Source organism: Cornus florida, unplaced genomic scaffold (assembly GCF_030987335.1).
Source record: "Cornus florida cultivar Cherokee Brave unplaced genomic scaffold, ASM3098733v1 CherokeeBrave_3.0.0_Hap2_Chr03, whole genome shotgun sequence".
NCBI classification, from domain to species: domain Eukaryota; kingdom Viridiplantae; phylum Streptophyta; class Magnoliopsida; order Cornales; family Cornaceae; genus Cornus; species Cornus florida.
In genome coordinates, this window is record NW_026775573.1 from 16,584,720 (window position 1) to 16,608,492 (window position 23,773).

A 23,773-nucleotide genomic window follows, 5' to 3' on the forward strand; every position below is an offset into this window, starting at 1 on the left:
AAGTGTTGGATTGATCCAATTCACTTCGATCGATCCAACTTTTGAACATTTTTCACTTCGATCGATCGAAAATTTCTGTGATCGATCCAACTTAAAGTTCGATCGATCGAACTTTCACAGATCATACATACACACTCCATTAATCTTATGTTGTCTTCATGCTATCTTTATATGCACATTGCCTGTGATATTCCACATTGGATGCATTTCACACCTACATTGCTTAGCATGATTCACATTTCATCATCATCATAGATTCATGTCATCCGTATTTTGTCTATCTTATTTGACATACATGTTTCTATTATGCACTTAAATTCTTATATCTGGCACTGACTTATATTGAAATTTTCTTGTCTTTTTGCAGATCATGCCTCCGCGGTACAAGAGTACAGCCAGGAGATCTTCGGGGCCACAGCGCCCCGCAGACATATGCGGCCCAGGATAGAGATGGTTACAGAGCCATCTCATGCTCAGGCGGAGCCCGCACAGGCTACTCCCCCTCAGTCCCCATCCCACGAGGCTGAGGAGGGAGCTGACCACATGCCATCTACATCCCAGGCTCCTCCAGCCTTCACACCATCACCTTCTCCTGTGCGCCATCAGGCAGATGCAGCCGCCATGCCATCACCGCAGCCACCTCTACCGGCTCAGCGCCGTGACCAGTTGCTGCCGAGATATGCAGCTATGACCGTGGCTCAGGAGTCGTACTTCGATACTGCGTACTTCTCCGAGTCTATCCTGACCCGGTCTGGCTATCAGGATATCATGCAGCGGGGCCTCTCAGCCATCTTTGCCCCAGTCACCGGCCTTGTATACCCGCGACTGGTGCGGCTATTCTTTCAGCATCTCCGGCCCTCGCCACGATCTACCGCAGAGATGATCACTACATTGGACGGCCACGAGATTGTCATCACAGTTGACACTCTGGCCCGTGCTTGCCGGTGCCCACACCGGTGTCCACCTGAGCTTGCAGAGACATACCCGAGGCTGCATAGGCCTTCATTTTCTGACATGGCTGTCTCCTTGACAGGCCATCATGCCGATGGTCAGACATTCGCCACCAGGACCTTCTTGCCTGACGACCTCTGGTTCATTGACACAGTTCTTTTTCAGAACATTTACATGGCGGGCCACAAGATCCAGAGGCGTCATGACTACTTGACAGCTCTTTATGCTTTTTACACGGGCTGCTGGGTATCTATCCCAGTCCTCATCTGGAGCGTGATGAGGTTACTGTATGATTCTTTCATTTCCAGGAAGGACCCTAAGCGGTCCAAGGTCCTGCCCTTCGGACACCTCATCACGCAGATCCTTCTTGACCAGCGCTACAGAGTGCCCCCAGATGAGGAGCCCCTTGCACAGTCCAGCTTCTATAGGAGGAGCGACTGGAATAAGAGCTACAATGCTCTTATTTGGAGTCTTCAAGAGCCAGCTGTAGAGGCAGCAGCTGACCTAGAGGAGGAGGAGGCAGCCCAGGCACAGCCGACACCTCCAGCAGCAGCAGATATAGCAGCGGACGACGCACCAGTCGGTCCGGCTACCGATCGCATGGACATTGACCTGGAGCGACCTGCGGAGGAGTATGCCGATGCTGCAGATGATGCTGATGCCAATGATACCAGTGATCGAGCCGCTGCTCAGGAGCGAGTTCGGGAGTCTTCTTCAGAGGCATCTCTGCCTGAGTCTCCAGTTCCCACTCCCGGATTCGGAGCACGCTTGCAGACACTGGAGTAGGACGTAGCAGCCATGCGACCCGACATCACTGCCCACCGAGCTGAGTTCACCTCTTTCAGGGCGGATGTCATGGCTTACTTTGCCGATCTCTCCAACCGACTCCCTGCACCTGCACCTCCAGCCACTGCAGATCTTCACGATCAGGCCTCCTGAGACTCCACTTCCAGTTGTTTTATGCTTTCATTTCTTTTATTCTGGATCTGTATTATACTGTCACTGTTACTGTATTATACATTGCGGCCGGTCTGTCGGCTTTATTATTTTATTGATGTACCTGCACTTTATATTCTCTATATATTGCTTTTTGATTATGGATGTCTCTTAGTATCTCATATTCGTATGTTTGACTCCATCAGGTACACCACAGTGACTTCAGTGAGAGAGTGCTGCCTAATTTTTCAGGACTACTCTTACACCTCTTTCTCTATTCTCTATTTATCCCATCTTACACTTGCATGTCCACTGTGCACTGATTATCCTATCTTGTTATCTAATGAGTTTATCCGAGTGCAAACTTTTCAGGACCATAGTTTATCCCAAGTTTGGGGGGGCCATGCCACCCACTTTGGATACTTCTATCCCAATCATTCATGTCTAAAGCACTAGTATACTCTTTCCTTTGTTCTCTTCACACATTGAGGACAATGTGCAGTTTAAGTTTGGGGGTATTGGTGTATGTTTCAGTGTTACTTTAAAATTCAAATTTTGAGCATGTCTTGTGTATGTGATGGATATTTCTATACTTGGTCCATTTCTAGCTATGATTTTGATCTTTTGAGGACTATATTGCTTAAAATTTAAAAATTGCTTGACTTGAGAGTCCAATACTCCTTGTATGCCTTGAGGATGCCATTTAGGAGTAAATTTTTTAAAAGATTGATATCTTGCTTGCAATTGTGGTCCACATCATCCTGATTTTGTGATTGTTTTGAGATTCATTCTAGGATTCTACACTAGCACCGGCGCACGCTAGCATTCAATTGTGGGGTACATGCTTTGTTGATTATTGAATTGGTTATATCCCAATTGGGCTAGTAGTGCATTGAAAGCTTTCATTCTTGATAAAGGTGGATAACAACCCCTTTTCATTGAGTAGCCGGGATTCTTGCCTCATTAAGCAGTGAACTTCTCGCGCCGAAAGGTGGAGGGCCCAAACTATAGGTTAATAATTGAATTGAAAAAAAAAAAAAAAAAAAGGTTGCAAAAGCAATAAAAGTGAGGACTTCTCCTAAAAGGTGAGAAGTGAGAAATGATTAGATGGTTGTTGTCTTGATTTGTAGCCTAGTTGATTTGAGTTTGTAAGTCCGTAGGGGTGTCTTGACACCTAATGCCCTAAAGCCATCTGGTTTGGGAGTCATTGACCTAAAGCTCGCTACATGAATCTTCTAGAAAGCTTAAGAGATCAACACATTGCACAATACTTCCATCTTTGATCCTCAAAAAAAAAAAAAAAAAAAAAAATAGAGTGAAAAGAATAAGCGCACCTAGAACAATAAAGCTTTAATAAAAGGTTCACTCTCTTATCTTGATGATCGGTACTAGATTTGTGTGCTAGTTTGAGGGTAAGGATGTGATTACTTCTCTAGTTAGCTAAGATAGCAACACACTTGATGCCGGACCTCTCACATGGATTCTAGACTTGTTTTGATTTTCATGATCATTTTCTTGATGTGTGGAGGACCATGCTTGCTTGCTTGATATTGAAATTTTGGGAGATTGCTTAGAAACGGTTGAAAAATTGCATATTTGAGGTAGTTTTCTCCCAATGCTTGTTTGCAATATTGGTGCCTCTTTTGAAAAAATGAGCTTAATGTTTGTGGGTACCATTTCTGGAAACCCTCACGAGACTTTACTCGTCCACTAGGGGTAACCTAGGGGTTTAAAAGGCTTGTTGCATATGCTAAATGCAATCGTGTTCCCTACGAAAGTGGCGCTATCATTTTACTTGCTTTCCAGTTTATACTTGTTTAGTTGCTCATTTCATTCATTTACTTCTTAGTTCATTGCTAGGGACTAGTAATATTTAAGTTTGGGGGTGTGATGAGCACTGAAAAGTGCGCATTTAAACCCGTTAAGCTTAAGCATTCTAGTACCTTTATCTATCTTACTTTACCGTTTTAGACTTATTACGTGTTATTTATATTTTCAGGCACTAATCCCAAAATTGAGCTAACTCAGCCAAATAAGAGCTTAATTGAAGCAATCCTGAGATAAACCAAAGGAGGGAGCAAAGTGGAGAAAGTAAGGAGCAAAAAGGAATCAAAGTTGTGCAGTTGAAAAGTTCGATCGATCCAACTTAGAGTTCGATCGATCGAACATCTATGATCGATCACAGTACTTCTCGATAGATCCAACCTTGGCCTTTGCTGAAATTCCAAGTTCGATCGATCCAACATCACCTTCGATCGATCGAACCCTATTTTGTCCTATTCAAATGATTGATCTTATCCACAGCTGTACGCCTACCAACCACTTTTGTCCTTTTCCCCATAAATATCTTCGAAATATCTCAGCCTTGTCCTTATCCGGAGGAGTCAGACCACTTCGATCGATCCAAGATGCAGTTCGATCGATCGAACCCATCTTCGATCGATCCAAGTTAAGGTTCGATCGATCGAACTTCCTCCAGCGAGAAAAAGTTAAAGTCCAGCTCATTTATTCCGTCCTTCACCCAATCATTGGAGAATATGCCTTGCACGACCACAGCTCATCATAGGGTGTATTTGACCTACCTATATAAGGAATATGATACACTTTTTGGTAAGGAGTCTAGAGTCTCTTGTCACACATTGAAAATCATCTTGGAGGCTATTCTTGGAGAGGAAGAAGGGAGGAAGCTAGAGCAACCATTGGAGGAGATCTTCATCTACAAGGAGCAGCCATGGAGTTAGCCCTTGAGGGTTGGATCATCACTACCATGAGTGGCTAGACATCTTCTTGGGGCTAGAGTTAGCCCCAAGCATGCTTTCTATACTCTAATCTTGTGTATTATTGAGGGATTAGTGTTGTATGATACATCTTGATATTCATGTATATATAAATCTTGATTATTTCATGGTTTGTATGGTTTAATGCTTCCAATTGACTATTCTATTCTACCCATATGTCTATGTATGCTAGAGTAGGATATTCATGTGCTTATCTCTAGATTTAGTGTTTTTGATGCATGTCTATGTGTATTGATGCTATAGATCTAGAGATTATCAAGATGATATGCTTAATGAATGCTATTTTGGTTCATTTGATGGTTTATGCCTATTCTTGATGGTTTGTGCCTCTCCCCTAGTCTAGATAGCTTTATTTTCATGCTAGTAGTGTAGATTTAGTGTAGTGGTAGTATAATGTTAGATGGGAGGACAATCTACTCTTGATGTTTGATGTTCCATGCTTGTGAGAAATGGCATATTCCTCTAATATTGTGTTGCATGTGGATTGTGAGCTTAATGAAGGATTAATGACTTGTTTTGATCTATTGTGCTATCCCCATGTTGTCTAGACAATATATGCTCTATTGCTTAGATATATTGTGATCTTCACATGATGTTTAGACAATACTTGCTTGATTTGTCATCCTTGCCAATTGAATCAACCTAATGCACACGCACACCCTTATCATATTGCAACACATCCATTACCCTCAATTGATCACTTGTTAGTAGTATAGAAAAGTATTGCTTGGTGGTGATCTCTAAACCCCAAGACCTCTCTCTCTCTTGTTTACCTCATATTATTTTATTTAGTTGAATTCAATTTAGCTTAATCAACCAACCAACCAATTGTGTGATCACTTGACCTACTAACCCTAATTACCATAGTTTCATAATTCGATACACCATCAAATCCCTTGGGACGATCCCTACTCGCCCTATCTATATTTTATATAGAGAAAGGTAGTAGTGGTTTTTTATAAATGTAAAACTTGGCCACCTCCTAAACATACACAACTCTTCAAGCTTGACTTGGTATCGCGACCCTTGTAAAGGACCGGTCAATTTCCATTAAAATAAATAAATACACATATTTTATTTATTTAATAATTTATTATATATACACTGAGTTTCGTAACAGCACTTTCCGATCCTCTGTACAAGAACTGACCAGTCACAAAAAGCCACCTTCCAATTCTATATAGAGATCATGCACGAAAAATAAAAAATCTATGGATATATGTTGTCTCAATTAGCAGCATCTCCATTGCATTGCTTTTCCATAAGCAATTGAAAGTTGTAAAACATTATTGATTTGTATGGAAAGATTCTCTCATAGCCAATGATTAGAAGATGGGTCCATGGCAGTTTACTATCATTATTGTACAATAAGTTTATCCATACATATATTGCGTCTATATATACAATGATTCCAGAAGAAAATAAATTATATATTTATATAATTTTACTTTATATTTATACATATTATTTATGCAATTTTAAAGGAAAATAACGAGTTCCTAAATCATAAGCTCTGATACCACATGTAAACTATAACTATTCGTGTAAATCATTAATCACAAATAAACATGAATTCTAAGATCTTAGAACTTCATTATTCTCACATACTTATAATGCATAAATAAATAGTTAGATACAAATACCTCGATCTCTGATTGCAAATATCATAGAGATCAAGTCTAACATCGAGATCTTTTCTGTGGAACGAACAACATGCTAAACTGCAAGAATCGTGGAAACCGATTTCTCTCTATTGACCTTTTGCACACATAAAACTTTTTACGTATTGTATCATTAATCGTACATAATTGATGGAGTATATGCACTCTTATAAAGGTAGAGAGAAGACCAATTTTCCTTTCAGTAACATAATTCTACTTTCCATCAAAGTAAGAAATAAGAAAGGAAAACATTTCTCCAATAAGTAATTACCAAAAAGGTAATTATAAGTTGACCAAAAATAAATAATATTAATTGATATTTATTTACTTAGCTACCAAGTAATATGTCACATGTCCAAATCATGTGGGCCACAATTAAATAAATAATCTTACATTTGTATGGCGAATTTGAAAGCAAGTGAATGATGCTCAACAACAACATGGATGCCAAACAAGTCGTTGAGGAGCTTTGCAACAAATGGGCCATGAAGGGGCTTGTCTATGGTGTTCCCGGATTCTCTCAAAATGGAAAATCCTCCATTCCTCCCATCACTGGAAGGAACTAGAAGATCATTGTAACGACCCACTCCACCACATGGTATGATATTGTCCGCTTTGGGCTTGAGCCCGCATGATTTTGCTCTTGGTTTTCACCCCAAAAGGCCTCATACCAATTGGAGGTGACACACTTACATATAAGCACTTAAAACCGTGCGGGCTCAAGCCCAAAACAGACAATATCATACCATGTGGTGGAATGGGTTGTTACAAATGGTATCAGAGCCTAACCCAGCCGGAAGTGTGTTGACGGGGACATCGGGCCTCCAAGGGGGGTGGATTGTGATGACCTTATGGGCGAGTGTGCCGTGGGCGGGTGCGAAAGACACTATCAGGCTACCACACTAGCGAGCTACGGGTGCACAAGTCCCACATCGCCTGGGTAGAGGGGAGGTGAAGTGCTTATATGTAAGTGTGTCATCTCCAATTGGTATGATGCCTTTTGGAGTGAAACCCATGAGCAAAACCGTGCGGGCTCAGGCCCTAAGGGACAATATCATACCATGTGGTGAAGTGGGTCGTTACAAATGGTATCAGAGCCTGACCCAGCCGGAAGTGTGCCGACGAGGATGTCGGGCTCCAAGGGGGGTGGATTGTGATGACCCTGTGGGTGGGTGTGCTGTGGGCGGGTGCGAGAAACACTGTCAGGCTACCACATTGGCGAGCTACGGGTGCACAGTCCCACATCGCCTGGGTAGAGGAAAGGTGAAGTGCTTATATCTAAGTGTGTCATTTCCAGTTGGTATGAGGCCTTTTGGGGTAAAACCTAAGAGCAAAACCGTGCGGGCTCAGTCCCAAAGCGGATAATATCATACCATGTGGTGGAGTGGGTCGTTACAAATGGTATCAGAGCCTGACCCAGCCGAAAGTGTGCCGACGAGGACGTCGGGCCTCTAAGGGGGGTGGATTGTGATGACCTTGTGGGCGGATGCGAGAGACACTGTCAGGCTACCACACTGGCGAGCTACGGGTGCACAGTCCCACATCGCCTGGGTAGAGGAAAAGTGAAGTGCTTATATGTAAGTATGTCACCTCCAATTGGTATGAGGCCTTTTGGGGTGAAACCCAAGAGCAAAACCGTGCAGGCTCAGACTCAAAGCGGACAATATCATACTATGTGGTGGAGTGGGTCGTTACAATCATTCCCAACACTGTATCGAAGCTCACCATCAAAGCAACCATTCACCATATTTGGGAAGAACAGAAATCCAGACTCTTCAAAGGAGCGACATCCAAGTAATCGATCAGTGTCAAAGCAAGGCTTCACTTCTGCAATATAAATGATCCATCTGCTCGTCCAGAGTTGCACATGAATGGGATCTCCCACCAGAATCCACCATTTCTGTTAAGCCCCAACTGTAAATTTTTATTTTTTATTATTTGAAGGTAACCTTAACTGCTATTGGAAATTCAAAATGTGACTGATAATCTTAATTTGGGATGGGGCCTTGGGCCCGGTAAGTTCATTTGGGGTTTTGTTTGGGTTGGGTCTTTTGTCATGCAGCCGGAGTGGACTGGAGACACGCAAAGTGCAGGAACTATGAGTCTCCATCAGATCTGCAATACGTCAATTTTTTTTATAGAATTAGTTATTCCATCACATCAAAAATGTTTAAGAAAAAAAGTCATTTTCTGATCCATATAAGTTAAGGCTCTGTCCTGCTCCTCTCACGGACAAGCCTTTCCTTTCATGTGGTCTCCTGTTTGAGCTTTGAAAATGGCAGCTTCCTGTATTTACGACGTGTTCCTGTCTTTCAGCGGTATTGATACCCGTAAGAAATTCACGGCCCATCTCTTGGCCGCTCTGGATCGGCATGGTTTTTACACATTTAGAGATGACACTAAACTCAAAAGAGGAGAAGAAATTGGTCCCGGATTGCTAAAAGCAATCGAGCAATCTAAGGTTTCTATTATAATATTCTCCGAAAACTACGCAGCCTCAAGATGGTGCCTTGATGAGCTTGTGACGATCATGGATTGCAAGAGGACACTCAATCAGATTGTTATTCCTATCTTTTATGACGTGCAACCCTCCGAAGTTCGGTCACCGATGGGTTGTTATGCAAAAGCATTTGCCAATCACGAAAAGCAGTTCGAGGAAACGGTGAAGATTTGGAGGTCAACTCAGCTGAGGCTGCCAATTTGTCTGGTCACGTCCTGCAACATGTGGCCAACGAGTACTTCAACTCTCTTTTCTACCAAAAAAAATAAAATAAAAATAAAAGACCAATTTGATCACTAATTTATTTTGATCTTTCATCTATCTCTATGTAAAAATTGCTTAGCTTCATTTTTTTGAATTTCATTTTTCCCCTACGACGGTTGAAATTTTTTATTTTTGGCCAGGTGTGAGTCAACCTTTATTGAGATTGTTGTTGGAGTAGTCGCAAAGAAATTAAATCCTACATGGCTTAGTGTTGCAGACTATCCGGTTGGAATAGAATATCGGGTTGAAAAACTGAATTACTTTCTACATTTGGATTCAATGGATTCAAATAGTGATGTTAGGATTGTTGCCATATGGGGAATTGGTGGAATAGGCAAGACAACAATTGCTAAAGCATTGTATAATGACATACACAAGAAGTTTGAAAGCAGTAGCTTTCTTGCAAATGTTGGACAAACTTCGATGCAGCCCAACGGTCTTGTTGAATTACAAGAAAAGCTTCTTTGTGATATCCTCCTAATGGATGGCAATCAGAGAATAAGAAGCCAGGATTGTGGAATTGAGGTGATAAAACAACGAGCATGGTGTCAAAGGGTTCTTCTTGTTCTCGATGATGTGGATAACATCAACCAACTGAGGGCATTAGCCATAGATCGTGATTTCTTACGCCCTGGAAGTAGATCATAATAACAACCAGAGATTTGTCTTCAATAAGTTCGCTTGAAGTGGATGAGGTATATATACCCGAAGAGTTGAATAACGAGGAATCTCTTCGACTCTTTAGTTGGCATGCCTTTAAGAGATACCGTCCTCTACAAGACTATGAGATCCTCTCTGAGAAAGTAGTAAGCTATGCTAAAGGGCTTCCTTTAGTTCTTGAAATTTTAGGTGCCTCTTTGTTGAACAGGACCATAGCTGAATGGAAAAGTGAATTGAAGAAGTTGAGAAAGATTCCTCATACGGATGTTCAAAGAAAACTTTCGTTGAGCGTCAATTCACTTGATGATGAACAAAAGGGTTTATTCCTTGATATCGCATGCTTTTTTGTTGGAATGGACAAAGATTTTCCGATCAAAATACTAGAAGGTTGCGGTTTCTTCCCAGAATCTGGAATTGGGGTTCTATCTCGTCGTGGTCTTGTGAGCATTGATGTGCTTAACCGGCTGACAATGCATGATCTGATTCAAGACATGGCTAGAGAGATCGTCCGCTAAGAATGCCTTGAAGAACCGGGCGAGCGTAGTAGATTGTGGTATCATAAGGATGCTCTTGATGTACTGAGAAATAACACAGTAAGAGCCAAATGCATAAATTAATTACATATCTTGTGTTGCTCATTATAAAAATGTCATAGCACACTACACATCATGAAAGTCTCACAATCTTGTGTTGCTCATGTAAATATATATTCTTATATCTACAACTTTTCTTATCGTCAGGGGACAAAAACAATTCAAGGCTTAGTCCTAAACTTACCAGAATCAGAGGAGCTACAACTAAATCTTAAGGCATTTACAAAGATGGAGAGGTTGAGACTGCTGCATCTCAATTCTGTCAATTATCCAAGTGGAAGCTACAAATTACGTCTCTCTGGAAGACTTGTATGGCTATCTTGGAAAGGATTTCCTTTAGAATGTATACCATCAGCTTTAATTATGGATAATCTGGTTGCAATTGACTTGACTTACAGCAAGCTCAAACAAGTTTGGAACGGAACAAAGGTACGCTTATACTACTGTTTTCATCTCCTCCAAACTTAAATAAGACAACAAAACCAATCAAAAAAAAAAAAACTTAAATAAGACAACAACATACATTGAAATTTATTGCTATCTGATCCTACAGGTTTTGTACAAATTAAAATACCTCAATCTAGGTCATTCCTATTTCTTGATCAAAATCCCAGACTTCACGGGGTTCTCCAGTCTCGAGAAATTGTTGCTTAATGATTGTACAAAGCTGGTAGAGATTCACCAATCTATTGGATGTCTGAAAAATCTTCTTGTCTTGGATCTGAAGAATTGCCAGAATCTTCAGCAGATACCCCTGAGCATTTTCATGTTGAAGTCTCTCCTTGATTTCAACCTGTCTGGCTGCTCCAAATTAGAGTGGCCTGCATTTTTTCTAGGATCATCACTTGAACCAAGTTTTTTGTCAGTACAGTTATCAAGTTGCATCAAGGAATTACATATGGAAGACTGCAATATAACATATGTGCCCAGCGAAATTGGAAGTTTGGTGTCCTTGCAATTTTTGAATCTTAGCGGAAACAAGTTTTCTAATCTACCAACTACCATCACTAGCCTTCCACTACTGAGGTACATTTTTGTAAACAAATGTACTCGGCTTGAATCCATTCCGGCACTTCCAGTAAATTTATTTGGATTGATTGCAAACTACTGCACATCATTGCAAAGTATATCAATGGAATCAAAAGCACCAGAAGCACAACGTATGAGTTTTTATGGTTGTCCCAAATTAGTCCACAACAATTTTGCATATAATTTTAGAAGAAATCTCCTCCGTTATCAGGTACACTGCTCTGTTTTCTCTTTTCCTATGTGTGTGTAGTACTAGAAAGAAACCAAGCCTTATTATTTTAAATGACAAATGCCTGACTTCTGATTACAAAATTTGAGCTAGCATGCATTCTGATCGCATAGGTAAGGCTGTTAGGACTGATGGCTAACACTTATGCGAGCTGCAGGAACTACGAGAACAAGGTGAGTTGAGTATTTTTCTCCCCGGGTGTGAGGTTCCGAGGTGGTGCAACTACCAGAGTGAGGTTCCGAGGTGGTGCAACAACCAGAGTCAGGGACACGGTTTACGTTTTCAGATAGAGCACTCGGAGGGTAGGATAATACAAGGATTTATTCTCTGTGTTGTTTTTCTAGCTATGGTGGCCTCAATCAAGATTTTGTTATTTCCTATTACTTTAATAATAGAACCAAGATGTCTAGGTCACCATACCGTGGACAAATAGTTGAATCCTATCCTGCAAGTTTTGAAGATCAGATGTGGCTCTCCTACATACCAAACTGGAGCCTTGGATCTAATTTGGAGTGTCACCATTATTGGTACTTGGACTGCGGAGATGAAGTGGAGATTCAAATAACAATGAACCGTTGTTGGCAGGTGAACCAATGCGGGATTCGTCTGGTTTACAAAGGCGATGACAAGGATCCCAACTCATATGATTATGAATTTCTTGATGGGATTCATATATTTCCCATTCGAAAGCTACCTTGTCAAAAAAGTAGGAATCGCAGGTATTGCTTTACGTAATTTTGTGCAGATTAATATAAAAAATAACATCTGCATCCAATTCATCTCTCCAAACACTATATATGGATTAATAACATGATCTAATAATAGATTAAGAAGTTTTGTTTTCATAATTTTCTAGCTCTTCTTTTTCTGTAAATAATTTTCAAGACTCAGTGTAGTGACCTGAATAATGTTACTAAAATTAGATTGTTGCGATGAATCCTACAAATAGTCAGCCGATTGTGAGAAGGAATGGAAAGTTTCTTCTATTCAAATGAAAATGGTGGCGGAGATTGTGGTATATTCCATAAGATAAAACTAATGGTTCCACAGTTATGAAGCACAACCACTTTAATTAAATAACTGAATATTAATTAGCTTTAGATTTATGTCAATTAAACATTCCCAATAATGAATTATTAGTTACGAAGCGAAAGCTATGATGAACCTTCACAAAGAAATAATAAAACAACTTTAAATTCATAAAGTTGAATTTTCAAATACTATCAATCAATGTACATTTCGCTACGTGTATGTATAAAAGAGAGAAATCAAAGGTTGTAGCCTAGTGGTACTTCCTTGCCTCCAAAATTAGAACGTTAAGGGTTCAAGTCCCGTAAGGGCAAATTGGATGTGTGAGTTTTTCTTGCCAATTAAAATTGAATTATCTGTAAAAATTATAAAAAAATAGGAGAAGAAAACTAGTAGATACAAATAAATAAATAAAATGAGTCAAAATCTTAAACAATAGAATTTGGCCAAAAGATTACAACACTCTTTTCCTTATAAACCAGCTGTGGGCCACAAGCAAATCTTGTGTGTTTTGATCGCTAGGCCATTTCGGATCTAGGATGAACCTTCGCAAGTCAAAACGGACTCGTAAAATTGTACCAGGAAAAAAAAAAAAAAAAAGAAAGTAAGAAAGGGGTAACCTAACTACATACAATAAAATTTTCAAGTAACAGAGAATTGTAAAAAGTTGTTTTGCCTGTCAAAAATCATTTTGTGGCATGTTGCAAATGTTTATGGGTTCACATGAGTCACTCTTTCAACGCAGCACTTTGTGTAACAGATACATATTTCAACAGTATCCAAATCTGCCTTTATAGAAACTAGATGAAACACATCGTTTTAGAATATATGCTACTTGTTTTATTGGGTAGAACTAATAAATGAAGAGAAACTTACCGAACATTATTTTTGAACTGAACAATTTGATGATACAAGTTTCCTTTACAAAGGATAATTAGTTACCGAATGGTTGAAAATCCTTTATGATTGAGTTCAAGTAGACAAAAATATAAGAAATTATGAAGAGATATGCACATGATACTTTTGAATTAATAGCTGAATAAGCATATAAATTGCACAATAACTAAACATGCAAATAAATTAGTGTACAGAGAGACAGTCAAAATAGCATCTGTAGATAACCCAGAAGTTATGCAAATTTTCACAATTATTTCAAACAGTATGGTGCAGAAATATAGGATCTCAAGAACAAATACTCCGAGAACTTCAATAAAGAAACAATGGAGTTAGTGTACAGACATATTTTAATCTAACCTTTCTGCAACAAAATATTGAACTAATTAATCCATATCTTCAATTTGTTTTGTGTACTAAAATTCTACAACACTAATCAGGGGAAAATATGTAGAGCCCCATTCTATATTTTAGTTCAATAACATAGATTATGATCTTCTTTCTAAAGATAAAATGAGGAAGGGTGAAAATTCTAGTCAAGGGATAATTTCCAGTTCTCATAATCATTATATTTAGACATGTAACGCTCAAATCATCTTCATACTCTGGATTTCCAATACCGAAGATATGTGCTACTTTTTTTCAGTTCTAAAACACACCTCTAAATTTTTCTTCTTTTATTCTCCTCATTTTCGTTATAGATCTCTTCATCTCCCCATCTTTCTGCATAATTCATCCTTTCTCCTTATAAAATTTTCATTACCGAGTTTGTTACACATCTAAGTCTCTATCCAGCCAAAATATTTAGCATATGATGTAAAATAAAAAATCCCCAAGATCTAACTCTTTCTAAAGATCTTCGAATTACTTCAGACTGTAGTTTAGGCTTCATCTAATAACTTCCCCAGATTTCATTTGCCTTAGCTTGCCATGCCTTCTCTGATCTCTACTGAATATAATATGTGGTTATAGGTTACAACATACAAGCACAATGCTGCAATAAACTAGGAATGCAACCTATAGCATTCGGCAACCAGAGCATGCCGATCCGTAGCAATCCTAAAGAGACTGGGAAAGATGCATAAATGTATCCGTAATATGAATTGCCAACACACTTTGTCAAACACACGTAACACCACCTTTTAACCTTTAGATCCCTCAAGTTACAAAGTAGAGATTTCAGTTCCATCCCACATATACATTCCTAATTATTGTTTCTAACTCTCTTAGAATTTTATGGAATTTGAATTCCATTCATCGTAAAATACTTCAGTCAAACATAATAATCTCCTATTTTAATATATTTGATAATATAAAAGACCCCATCAACTATTCAAAGTAGATATTTGAGAAAACTTCATAACCACTCGACAGAGGCAACATCCAACTTCTTATAGTGATAACTAAAGTGGCATACAAATGAGTTCAGAAAAGGCAAGAAATTATTAAAATATGGTGCACCTAAATTATTTTAAAGCATGTGACTTACCTATAAACAATTACCTATTAAATATAACCAGCCTAGTGAAGCAACTTTCTGAATTGGTTTTCGGTAGTGAAACAATTACCTATTAATTCCTCCCCCACCTCTCTCTCTCTCTCTCTCTGAAGAGATCATGAGTCTACCACTTGGGTCATGCACCAAACACCATATAAATTAATGTGTAAAAAGAAGATAACACTGTCCACTTCCTATGTGTTGTTTGATGGATATGGAAAATGAAATCAGGATGAATCCTTCCCAGCTAAAGGAATGATAAAAAGTTTCAAAGGTCTCCAAGGTCTCACACAGGTTGATCCCCTACCCCCTTTCCTATTTGTTAGGGCCATGGAGGTCTTCAATGTTCACAACTTTACCTCCTTTAACCCTTTCAAGTTCCATTGGAGGTGTAAGGAACTGGGAATCACCCACCTTTCCTTTGCTGATGACTTGCTTCTTTTCTCCCATGGAGATATTCAATCTGTTTCCACTCTCAAACAAGCACTTGACTTGCTTTCCAATCTATCAGGTCTTTCCATTAATAAAGCAAAAAGTTCAGTATTTGTCTCTAACACCGACTCCCAAACTTAATCTTCCATTATCTCCCTCGTTGGAATTGAGAAGGGCTCCCCTACCAATCAGACATTTGGGTGTTCCCCTGGCCTCACAGCTACTGCTTGAATGGTTCTTGTTAACAAAATCACCGCAAGAATACAACATTGGACTATCAGGCGGTTATACTATACAGGCAGACTTCAGTAAATCAAATCTATCCTATGCAGGGCATCCATTTCTAAGTTCCTATGTCTACGAAAATTGAATAATCCACAAGGCATATGGTCAAAATGGGTGCACACATACCTTATCAAAAACAAGAAATTATGGTCAGTAAAAATACCTCAAAGATGCACTTGGAGTTGGAGAAAGCTGCCCCAGCTGAGACACAATGCTGCCAAGTTGATTAGATTTAGAGTTGTCAATGGAAGGAAAATTATTTGCCACCCTTGACCAGTATGCAGTGGTCAGTCATGGTATTTTCCCTCTGCAATTACCACACTCACGCTCTTATTTAAAGGAACATTTTGGACTCTCAATGTATCAATTCTTAGCATATTATATGGTTAAAAGATATGTAACAAGTGAGTCCACAATTTAAAAAAAAAAAATTTGCTGAATTGGGTACCTTTTGGATGGCGAAGTTGAAAGCAAGTGAATAATGTTCAACAACAACTTGGATGCGAAACAAGTCATTGAGAAGCTTTGCAACAAATGGGCCATGAAGGGGCTTGTCTATGGTGTTCCCGGATTCCCTCCAAATGGAAATTCCTCCATTCCACCCATCACTGGAAATAACTAGAAGATCATTCCCAACACTGTTTCGAAGCTCACCATCAGAGCAACCATCCACCATATTCGGGAAGAACAGAAATCCAGACTCTTCAAAGGAGCGACATCCAAGTAATCGATCAGTGTCAAAGCAAGGCTCCTCTTCCTCTGCAATATAAACGATCCATCTGCTCGTCCAGAATTGCACATGAATGGGATCTCCCATCAGAACCCACCATTTCTATTAAGCCCTAACTGCCATTGGAAATTCAAATTGTGACCGATAATCTTAATTTGGGATGGGGCTTTTGGGCCTGGTAAGCTCTTTTGGGGTTTTGTTTGGGTTGGGTCTTTTGTGTTTAGTCCAATCTTAGATAACATGTATTGTAGTTAATGGAATAACTAGTGGGACAATTTATTATGATAAATTAATAAACTTAAACTCTACAATATTTCAACAATGGTAGGTTTTAAGTCAATTTTGTCTTTTTTTACAGATAAGCTCTAAGAGAAGGAGCGTGCTGTGGTGGAGTGGGCGACGCCACACGCAGATACTTCGATTCTTCCTCAGATTTGTCATTCTTCAAATTTTTTATAGGAAGCTGCCATTTTCAAAGCTCAAACAGGAGATCAAATGAAAGAAAGGGTAGGTTTTAAGTCAATTTTTTCTTTTTTAACAGATAAGCTCTAAGGGTGTGTTTGGATAGTATTAGTAATGAGAGAAAAGAAAAGAAAAGAAAGGACAGTATTAGTGAGAAAAGAAAAGAAAAGAAAAGAAATGATAGTAATAATTTCTATTTGTGTTTGGATAGATAGGAGAGAAAAGAAAAAAAGTGATAGTTATTTTTGTTTGGATAAGATAGAGGAGAGAAAAGAAAAGAAAGGATAATAAACAAATTACTTTTTTACCCTTTCATAACCATGGGACTTGAATGGAATAATAAATCCGTCTATTGATTTGTGGAGGCTAATTTTGGTATTATCAAAATACCACTAAAATCACTATCCTTTCTCTCACTATCTCTCCCTATCTTCTCAATTTTGAGGAGAAAGCAAATAAGAGATAGGGAGGGATAGCTATCCCTCCCTATCTCTCCTTATCCCTCCCTATCCCTCCACTTAAGTTACCCAAACACAAAGTTACACTATCCTCTCTTTTCTTTTCTCTCCCTATCCCTCCTAATCAACCCTACCAAACACACCCTAAGAGATGGTGCGTGCAAGATGTGGTGGAGTGGGCGACGCCACACGCAGCTACTTCGATTCTTCCTCATGTTTATCATTCTTCAAATTTTTTATAGGATTAGTTACTCCAATTAAACAAAAAGGTCATTTTCTGATCAATATAAGTCAAGGTTATGCCCTTCTCCTCTCACGCACAAACCCTTTCTTTCATTTGATCTCCTGTTTAAGCTTTGAAAATGGCAGCTTCCTGTATTTACGATGTGTTCTTGTCTTTCAGCGGTGTTGATACTCGCAAGAATTTTACGGCCCACCTCTTGGCCGCTTTGGAGCGCCATGATTTATACACTTTCAGAGATGACACTAAACTCACCAGAGGAGAAGAAATTGGTCCCGAATTGCTCAAAGCAATCGAGCAATCTAAGGTTTCCATTATCATATTCTCCAAAAGCTACGCGTCCTCAAGATGGTGCCTTGATGAGCTTGTAAAGATCATGAATTGCAAGAGGAGATTTGGTCAGATTGTTATTCCCATCTTCTATGACATCCAACCCTCCGACGTTCGCTCACAAAGGGGTTGTTATGAAGAAGCATTTGCAAGTCACGAAAAGCGGTTCGACATGAAAATGGTGAAGAATTGGAGGTCGGCTCTTAAAGAAGCTGCCAATTTGTCCGGTTACGACCTGCAAAATATGGCCAACGGGTACTTATTTTGATTTCTTTTCTTCAAAGCAACCAATTTCACTTACATTTGCATTTGCATTTGGGATCACCGAAATTGAATTTCGAATTAGAAGGAATATAATTATAATTTGAAAGAAATTTAGTTCAAATCCAAGAAGTCAATTTGGTGTTCCCGGCTATAACTTCATTATTTTATTCTATCACCTCTTTGTAAGTAAAAATTGCTTAGTTTCAAATTTATTTATTTATTTATTTTTTTCCTCCTAAATGATTGAAAAAAATATCAAATGGGGCAGGTGCGAGTCAACGTTTATTGAGACTGCTGTTCGAGAAGTCGCAGATAAACTAAATCTGACGTGTTTAAGTGTTGCGGACTACCCAGTTGGAATAAAACCTCGTGTTAAAAAACTAAGTGAGTTTCTAAAGTTGGGATCAAATAGTGATAATGTTAGGATTGTTGCCATATGGGGGATTGGTGGATCAGGAAAGACTACAATTGCTAAAGCTATGTATAATCGCATACATCGCATTCATGAATTTGAAAGCAGTAGCTTTCTTGCAAATGTTGGACCAACTTCCATGCAACCTAACGGGTTTGTTGAATTACAAGAAAAGCTTCTTTGTGATCTCCGATTGGATGGAAATCAGAGAATAAGAAGCCAGGATTATGGAATTGAGGTGATAAAACGGCGAGCATGGTGTCGAAAGGTTCTTCTTGTTCTCGATGATGTGGATAACATCCGGCAATTGAGGGCATTAGCCATAAATCGTGATTTGTTACGTTCTGGAAGCATAATCATAGTAACAACTAGAAATTTGTCTTCAGTAAGTTCGCTTCAGGTGGATGAGGTGTATAAGCCTAAGGAGTTGAATAGGGAGGAATCCCTTCAACTCTTCAGTTGGCATGCCTTTAGAAGAGACCAGCCTGTAGAAGACTATGAGATCCTCTCTGAGGAAGTTGTGAGTTATGCTAAGGGGCTTCCTTTAGTTCTTGAAATTTTAGGTTCCTTTTTGTCGGACAAAACTGTACCTGAATGGAGAAGTGAATTGAAGAAGTTGAAAAAGATCCCAAATAATGATGTTCAGGGAAAACTTAGGCTGAGTTTCGATTCACTTGATAATGAACAAAGGGGTTTATTCCTAGATATTGCATGTTTTTTTTTGTTGGAATGGACCAAGACTTGTCAATCAAAACACTAGGAGGCTGCGGTTTCTTCCCAGAATCTGGAATTGGGGTTCTATATCGTCGTTGTCTTGTAAGCATTGATCGGCATAACCGGCTGATGATGCATGATCTGATTCAAGACATGGCTAAAGAAATCGTCCGCCAAGAATCCCTTGAAGAGCCTGGTGAACGTAGTAGGTTATGGTATCATGAAGACGTTCTTGATGTACTGAAAAATAATACTGTAAGAGCCTAATGCGTGAAGTAATTACATATCTTGTCAATGTGGGAGGTCTTGTTCACTGTAAAAATGCCATAGCACACGACACATCATGAAAGTCACACAATCTGGGATATGAACCTATTTTCAACACAATGTTACACAACATATACACACAGACTCGCATATATTCTTATATCTGCAGCCTTTTATTACCATCAGGGGACGAAAGCAATTCAAGGTTTAGTCCTGAACTTGCCTGAATCAGAGAAGGTAAAACTAAAAGCAAAGGCATTTACGAAGATGGAGAGGCTGAGACTGCTTCATCTCAATAATGTCCATCTAAGAGGAAGCTACAAACATCTCTCTAGAAGACTTGTATGGCTATCCTGGAAAGGATTTTCTTCAAATTATATACCATCAAACTTAATTATGGATAATCTAGTTGCCCTTGACTTGAGCTATAGCAAGCTGAAACAAGTATGGAGAGGAACGAAGGTACGATGATACTACTGTTTTTGTCTCCTTCAAACTTAATTAATAGAATGACATGCATAGAAATTTATTGTCTCTTTCTGTTCCTGACAGGTTTTGTACAGATTGAAATACCTCAATCTCGGCCATTCCTATTTCTTGATCAATACTCCAGACTTCACAGGGTTCGCCAGTCTTAAGGAATTGTTACTTAATGATTGTACAGAGCTGGTAGAGGTTCACCAATCTATTGAACATCTGAAAAATCTTGTTGTCTTGAATTTGAAGAATTGCCATAATCTTCAGAAGATTCCCCTGAGCATTTTCATGTCGAAGTCTTTACTTCATGTCAATCTGTCCGGCTGCTCCAAATTAGAGTGGCTAGCATTTTTTCAAGGATCCCCACCTGAATCAAGATTTTCATCGTTACAGTTATCAGGTAACATCAGGAAATTACATATGGAAGACTGCAATATAGCATATGTGCCCAGCGAAATTTGTAATTTGGTGTCCTTCAAATTTTTGAATCTTAGCCAAAACAATTTTTCTAACCTACCAGCTACCATAAGTAGCCTTCAGCTTCTCAAGGCCCTCTCTGTAAGTAAATGTACTCGGCTTGAATCGATTCCAGAGCTTCCAGTAAATTTATTGACATTGCATGCAAACTACTGCACATCATTGCAAAGCATAGAAATAGAATCAAAATCAGCAGAAACATCATTGAGGAGATTTTACCATTGTCCCGACTGTTGTGCATATAAATTTAGTAGAAATCTCTGTTATCAGGTATGCTACGCTCTGTCTCTGTCTCTGTCTCTGTCTCTCTGTATATGTAGTACTAGAAACCAAGCCTCAGCTCGTGGGTTTAATGTAGGGACTGCGATAAAAAGGAGCGTTGAATATTTTTCTTAACGGGCTTCCGAGTTGGTGCAACTACCAGAGTGAGGGAGTCGTTTTAAGTTTTCAGGTGCCTCTGCTTCTGGGTGGAATAATTTTCTTGAGACAGGGTAATGAAGTGAAAGGTAGTCTGGTTTACAAGGGGTACGACAAGGATCCTGACTTATGTGATGCGTCAGATCATTCAATCACTATTGCCTCAAATATTCCTCCACTTAATGAAAATGTGTCTTGGAATTGGAAGGTACGTTTTTTTTCTCGACTGTGGTCTAGTCTTATGGTACTTCTTCATCTTATAAGATGGATTTGTTTTGAAACAGAGTAGTGAAGCGGAAGGTAGTCTGGTGTACAAGGGGAACGACGAGGATCTTGACTTATGTGATACCTCAGATCACTCAATCACTAATGCCTCATATATTCCTCCATTTTATGAAAATGTGTCTCGAAAACGGAAGGTACATTTTTTTCTTGACACGAGTCTAGTCTTGTGATACTTCATCACCTTATAAGTTTTTTTTTTTCTTTCCCTTTCAGAGTAATGAAAATGTGTCTTGGAATTGGAAGGTACGTTTTTTTCTCTCGATTGTAGTCTAGTCTTATGGTACTTGCTCATCTTATAAGATGGATTTGTTTTGAAACAGAGTACTGAAATGGAAGGTAGTTTGGTGTACAAGGGGAACCACAAGGATCCTGACTTACGTGATGCCTCAGATCACTCAATCACTATTGGCTCATATATTCCTCCATTTTGTGAAAATGTGTCTCGGAAACGGAAGGTACGTATTTTTCTTGACACGAGTCTAGTCTTGTGAAACTTCACCTTATAAGTTTTTTTTTTTTTCCCTTTCAGAGTAATGGAAATGTGTCTTGGGCCCCACTCATACTCCGTCTTCATCAATAATTGAGGTCTTTTGTTTTTTCGCCCTCTCCCACATTGTTGTAAGTGTAAGCGATAGATTGTTCACATAGAACGGGGTTATCTTGAATCCACAAGATAGGATATAGCCTAGCTATCTCGAGTTATTATGTCCGTTGGTGTGAACAGTGATTGATAAACAAAGCACTGCAGTATGGGAGAAGATTTCATGTGTCATTAGTTGACATAAGAGAATTACTGATTTTCTTACATTAAAATGTTGACACTAATAAAAATTATGGGAAACAAAAATTATCATAATTTTTTTTTTTTTTTTTTCTTAATTGGGTACTCACATACACATACCTTTACAGAGGCTCAAGCCCCTGACATCTCTTTGAGACGTAGGGACTTGGTACCGCTAGACTACTGGCCTGTTGGTAAAATTATCATAATTTGACACGAGTATTACCTAGTGGCCTCTTCCATCGGATTCGGATGGGATTTAAACTTCTCCAAGGTCAAGCTCATTTAGGCTGGCCTTTACTTCCCCGACTGATATTTATTTCTTCTCTTCTAATTGTGAGCCTTAGTAATATGAAATCAAGTCATACGAAGAGGAAGCATTCTCCACATTAAAATGAAATGGCACAAAAGCAGGGAAGCTGCGTAAATGGGGATCCTCGCCAAGAGACGAAGGAGGAGACTGGGTTGGGTGTTAACAATTTATGTTTTTGAATTGGGTTTTGAAATACCTGTCTCCTCGAACGGACGGAGAAAACATTTAAATTTAAATTTAATGTTGTTCATGTTATATTTCTCCAAGTTATTTAAATTTTGATAACTTGGGTTTTCTTATTTTCCCTGTAGCTCATGAGAAGGACACGAGTGTTACATGTGATTTTTGGAGTTTGATGAGTAGTAGGGTTCTTGATGGTGATGGGGGACCCATTCTTTAGTTCAAGACCCAAAAAAGGATCAAAGATGTGTTTCCTGGGCAGAAGAATTGAAGTGCAAAATTTTTTAATGTTAAAATGCGCGCGCGCAGTGGGGGGCTTAAACCAAAAGTTTGTGATCTGATATCACTTTAGCACGGGACACACACAATAGTATATAAATCTTTAAAAAACACAACACATATAATATAATATTTTATTATAAATAGAAAAACAATTATTGTTATTTATTTTATCTAGATAATCATGAATGAAAGCACAAATTAGGAGTTTAGAATTAAATATTTGTTAGTTTTGATATTTTAAATTTTATATTATTTTTAGCATTAGTCTATTATATATTTTAAATTGCATTGAATTTTATTTTTTAAATAAAAATAATTACAAAAATCACCCCGTGTCTTAGAAGTGTCTAAAAGCACGTGTCCATGTCGTGTCAAACCAAAATATAAAATATTCAAATTTCAGGACACTTTTAGCAGTGTTCACGTATCCGACATTGTCACGACATCTCTAAGTAAAGTGTTTGTGCTTCATAACTTTCCGCCCAACCCATGTTCAAAATGGACGGTCTTGGACCTAATGTGGGCCTGGATCTAGGTCTTAATGTGGCCCGACTTAACGGGCCAATTGAATGTCAAAGGCCCAACAAAAGCCCAGTCCAATATTTAAGCTTTTATACTTGATTTTGAAAATAGCTCATAATCAATAAAAGACCATGGTTGAAACTTTTTTTTTTTTTTTTGCATTGGCAAGAAATACACACTCAGCTTATCCTTTTGGGAACTCGATCCTTTACCATTCACTTTACCATTAAGTCATAAGGCCTTTGGTAGCTCGTGGTTGATTACATAATTTTTCTTTATTAAGAAAATAGGTCATAAAAAATGGATATTAAATTTTCTAAAAGAACACAATTGTATCATAATCTAATTTTGTTCAATCTGATCTCATTTAATAAATGACTTCATAATATAGGATGAGATTAA

General features: G+C 38.8%; 4 protein-coding genes and 1 long non-coding RNA gene across 7 annotated transcripts; 4 read left to right on the top strand and 1 right to left on the bottom strand.

Annotated features, from left to right (window-relative positions):
• The first annotated feature begins 8,621 nt into the window (after positions 1-8,621).
• Positions 8,622-10,285, top strand: LOC132301177 (disease resistance protein RPV1-like). The gene is made up of 3 exons (XM_059798453.1): positions 8,622-9,022; positions 9,251-9,635; positions 9,752-10,285. Exons 1-3 carry the CDS (start codon positions 8,622-8,624, stop codon positions 10,283-10,285), a joined length of 1,320 nt encoding a protein of 439 aa, XP_059654436.1.
• Positions 10,286-10,775: 490 nt separating this feature from the next.
• Positions 10,776-16,700, bottom strand: LOC132299704 (uncharacterized). Of its 2 annotated transcripts, none has more exons than XM_059796474.1 (3): positions 16,208-16,700; positions 15,923-16,066; positions 10,776-11,184 (listed from the first exon to the last, which is right to left on the bottom strand). In XM_059796474.1, the coding sequence occupies exons 1-2, from the start codon at positions 16,574-16,576 to the stop codon at positions 16,016-16,018; spliced, it is 420 nt and encodes a 139-aa protein (XP_059652457.1). In that variant the 5' UTR covers positions 16,577-16,700; the 3' UTR covers positions 10,776-11,184; positions 15,923-16,015. The 2 variants fall into 2 exon arrangements, with proteins under 2 accessions (XP_059652457.1, XP_059652456.1); XM_059796473.1 differs by having other exon boundaries at positions 10,776-11,207.
• A 184-nt stretch (positions 16,701-16,884) lies between these two features.
• On the top strand, positions 16,885-21,119 carry LOC132299710 (disease resistance protein RPV1-like). 2 transcript variants are annotated; one of them, XM_059796496.1, is made up of 5 exons: positions 16,885-18,235; positions 18,513-19,625; positions 19,824-20,099; positions 20,190-20,861; positions 20,950-21,119. In XM_059796496.1, the coding sequence occupies exons 1-2, from the start codon at positions 17,772-17,774 to the stop codon at positions 19,414-19,416; spliced, it is 1,368 nt and encodes a 455-aa protein (XP_059652479.1). In that variant the 5' UTR covers positions 16,885-17,771; the 3' UTR covers positions 19,417-19,625; positions 19,824-20,099; positions 20,190-20,861; positions 20,950-21,119. The 2 variants fall into 2 exon arrangements, with proteins under 2 accessions (XP_059652479.1, XP_059652478.1); XM_059796495.1 differs by having other exon boundaries at positions 20,190-21,119.
• Positions 19,524-21,566, top strand: LOC132301178 (disease resistance protein RPP2B-like). The gene is made up of 6 exons (XM_059798454.1): positions 19,524-19,625; positions 19,824-20,099; positions 20,190-20,861; positions 21,082-21,216; positions 21,293-21,427; positions 21,507-21,566. The coding sequence occupies exons 1-6, from the start codon at positions 19,524-19,526 to the stop codon at positions 21,564-21,566; spliced, it is 1,380 nt and encodes a 459-aa protein (XP_059654437.1).
• A 46-nt stretch (positions 21,567-21,612) lies between these two features.
• Positions 21,613-22,895, top strand: LOC132299711 (uncharacterized). Its single transcript, XR_009480169.1, has 2 exons — positions 21,613-21,748; positions 21,823-22,895. It is a non-coding gene; the product is annotated as an uncharacterized LOC132299711 (long non-coding RNA).
• The last annotated feature ends 878 nt before the right edge of the window (positions 22,896-23,773 follow it).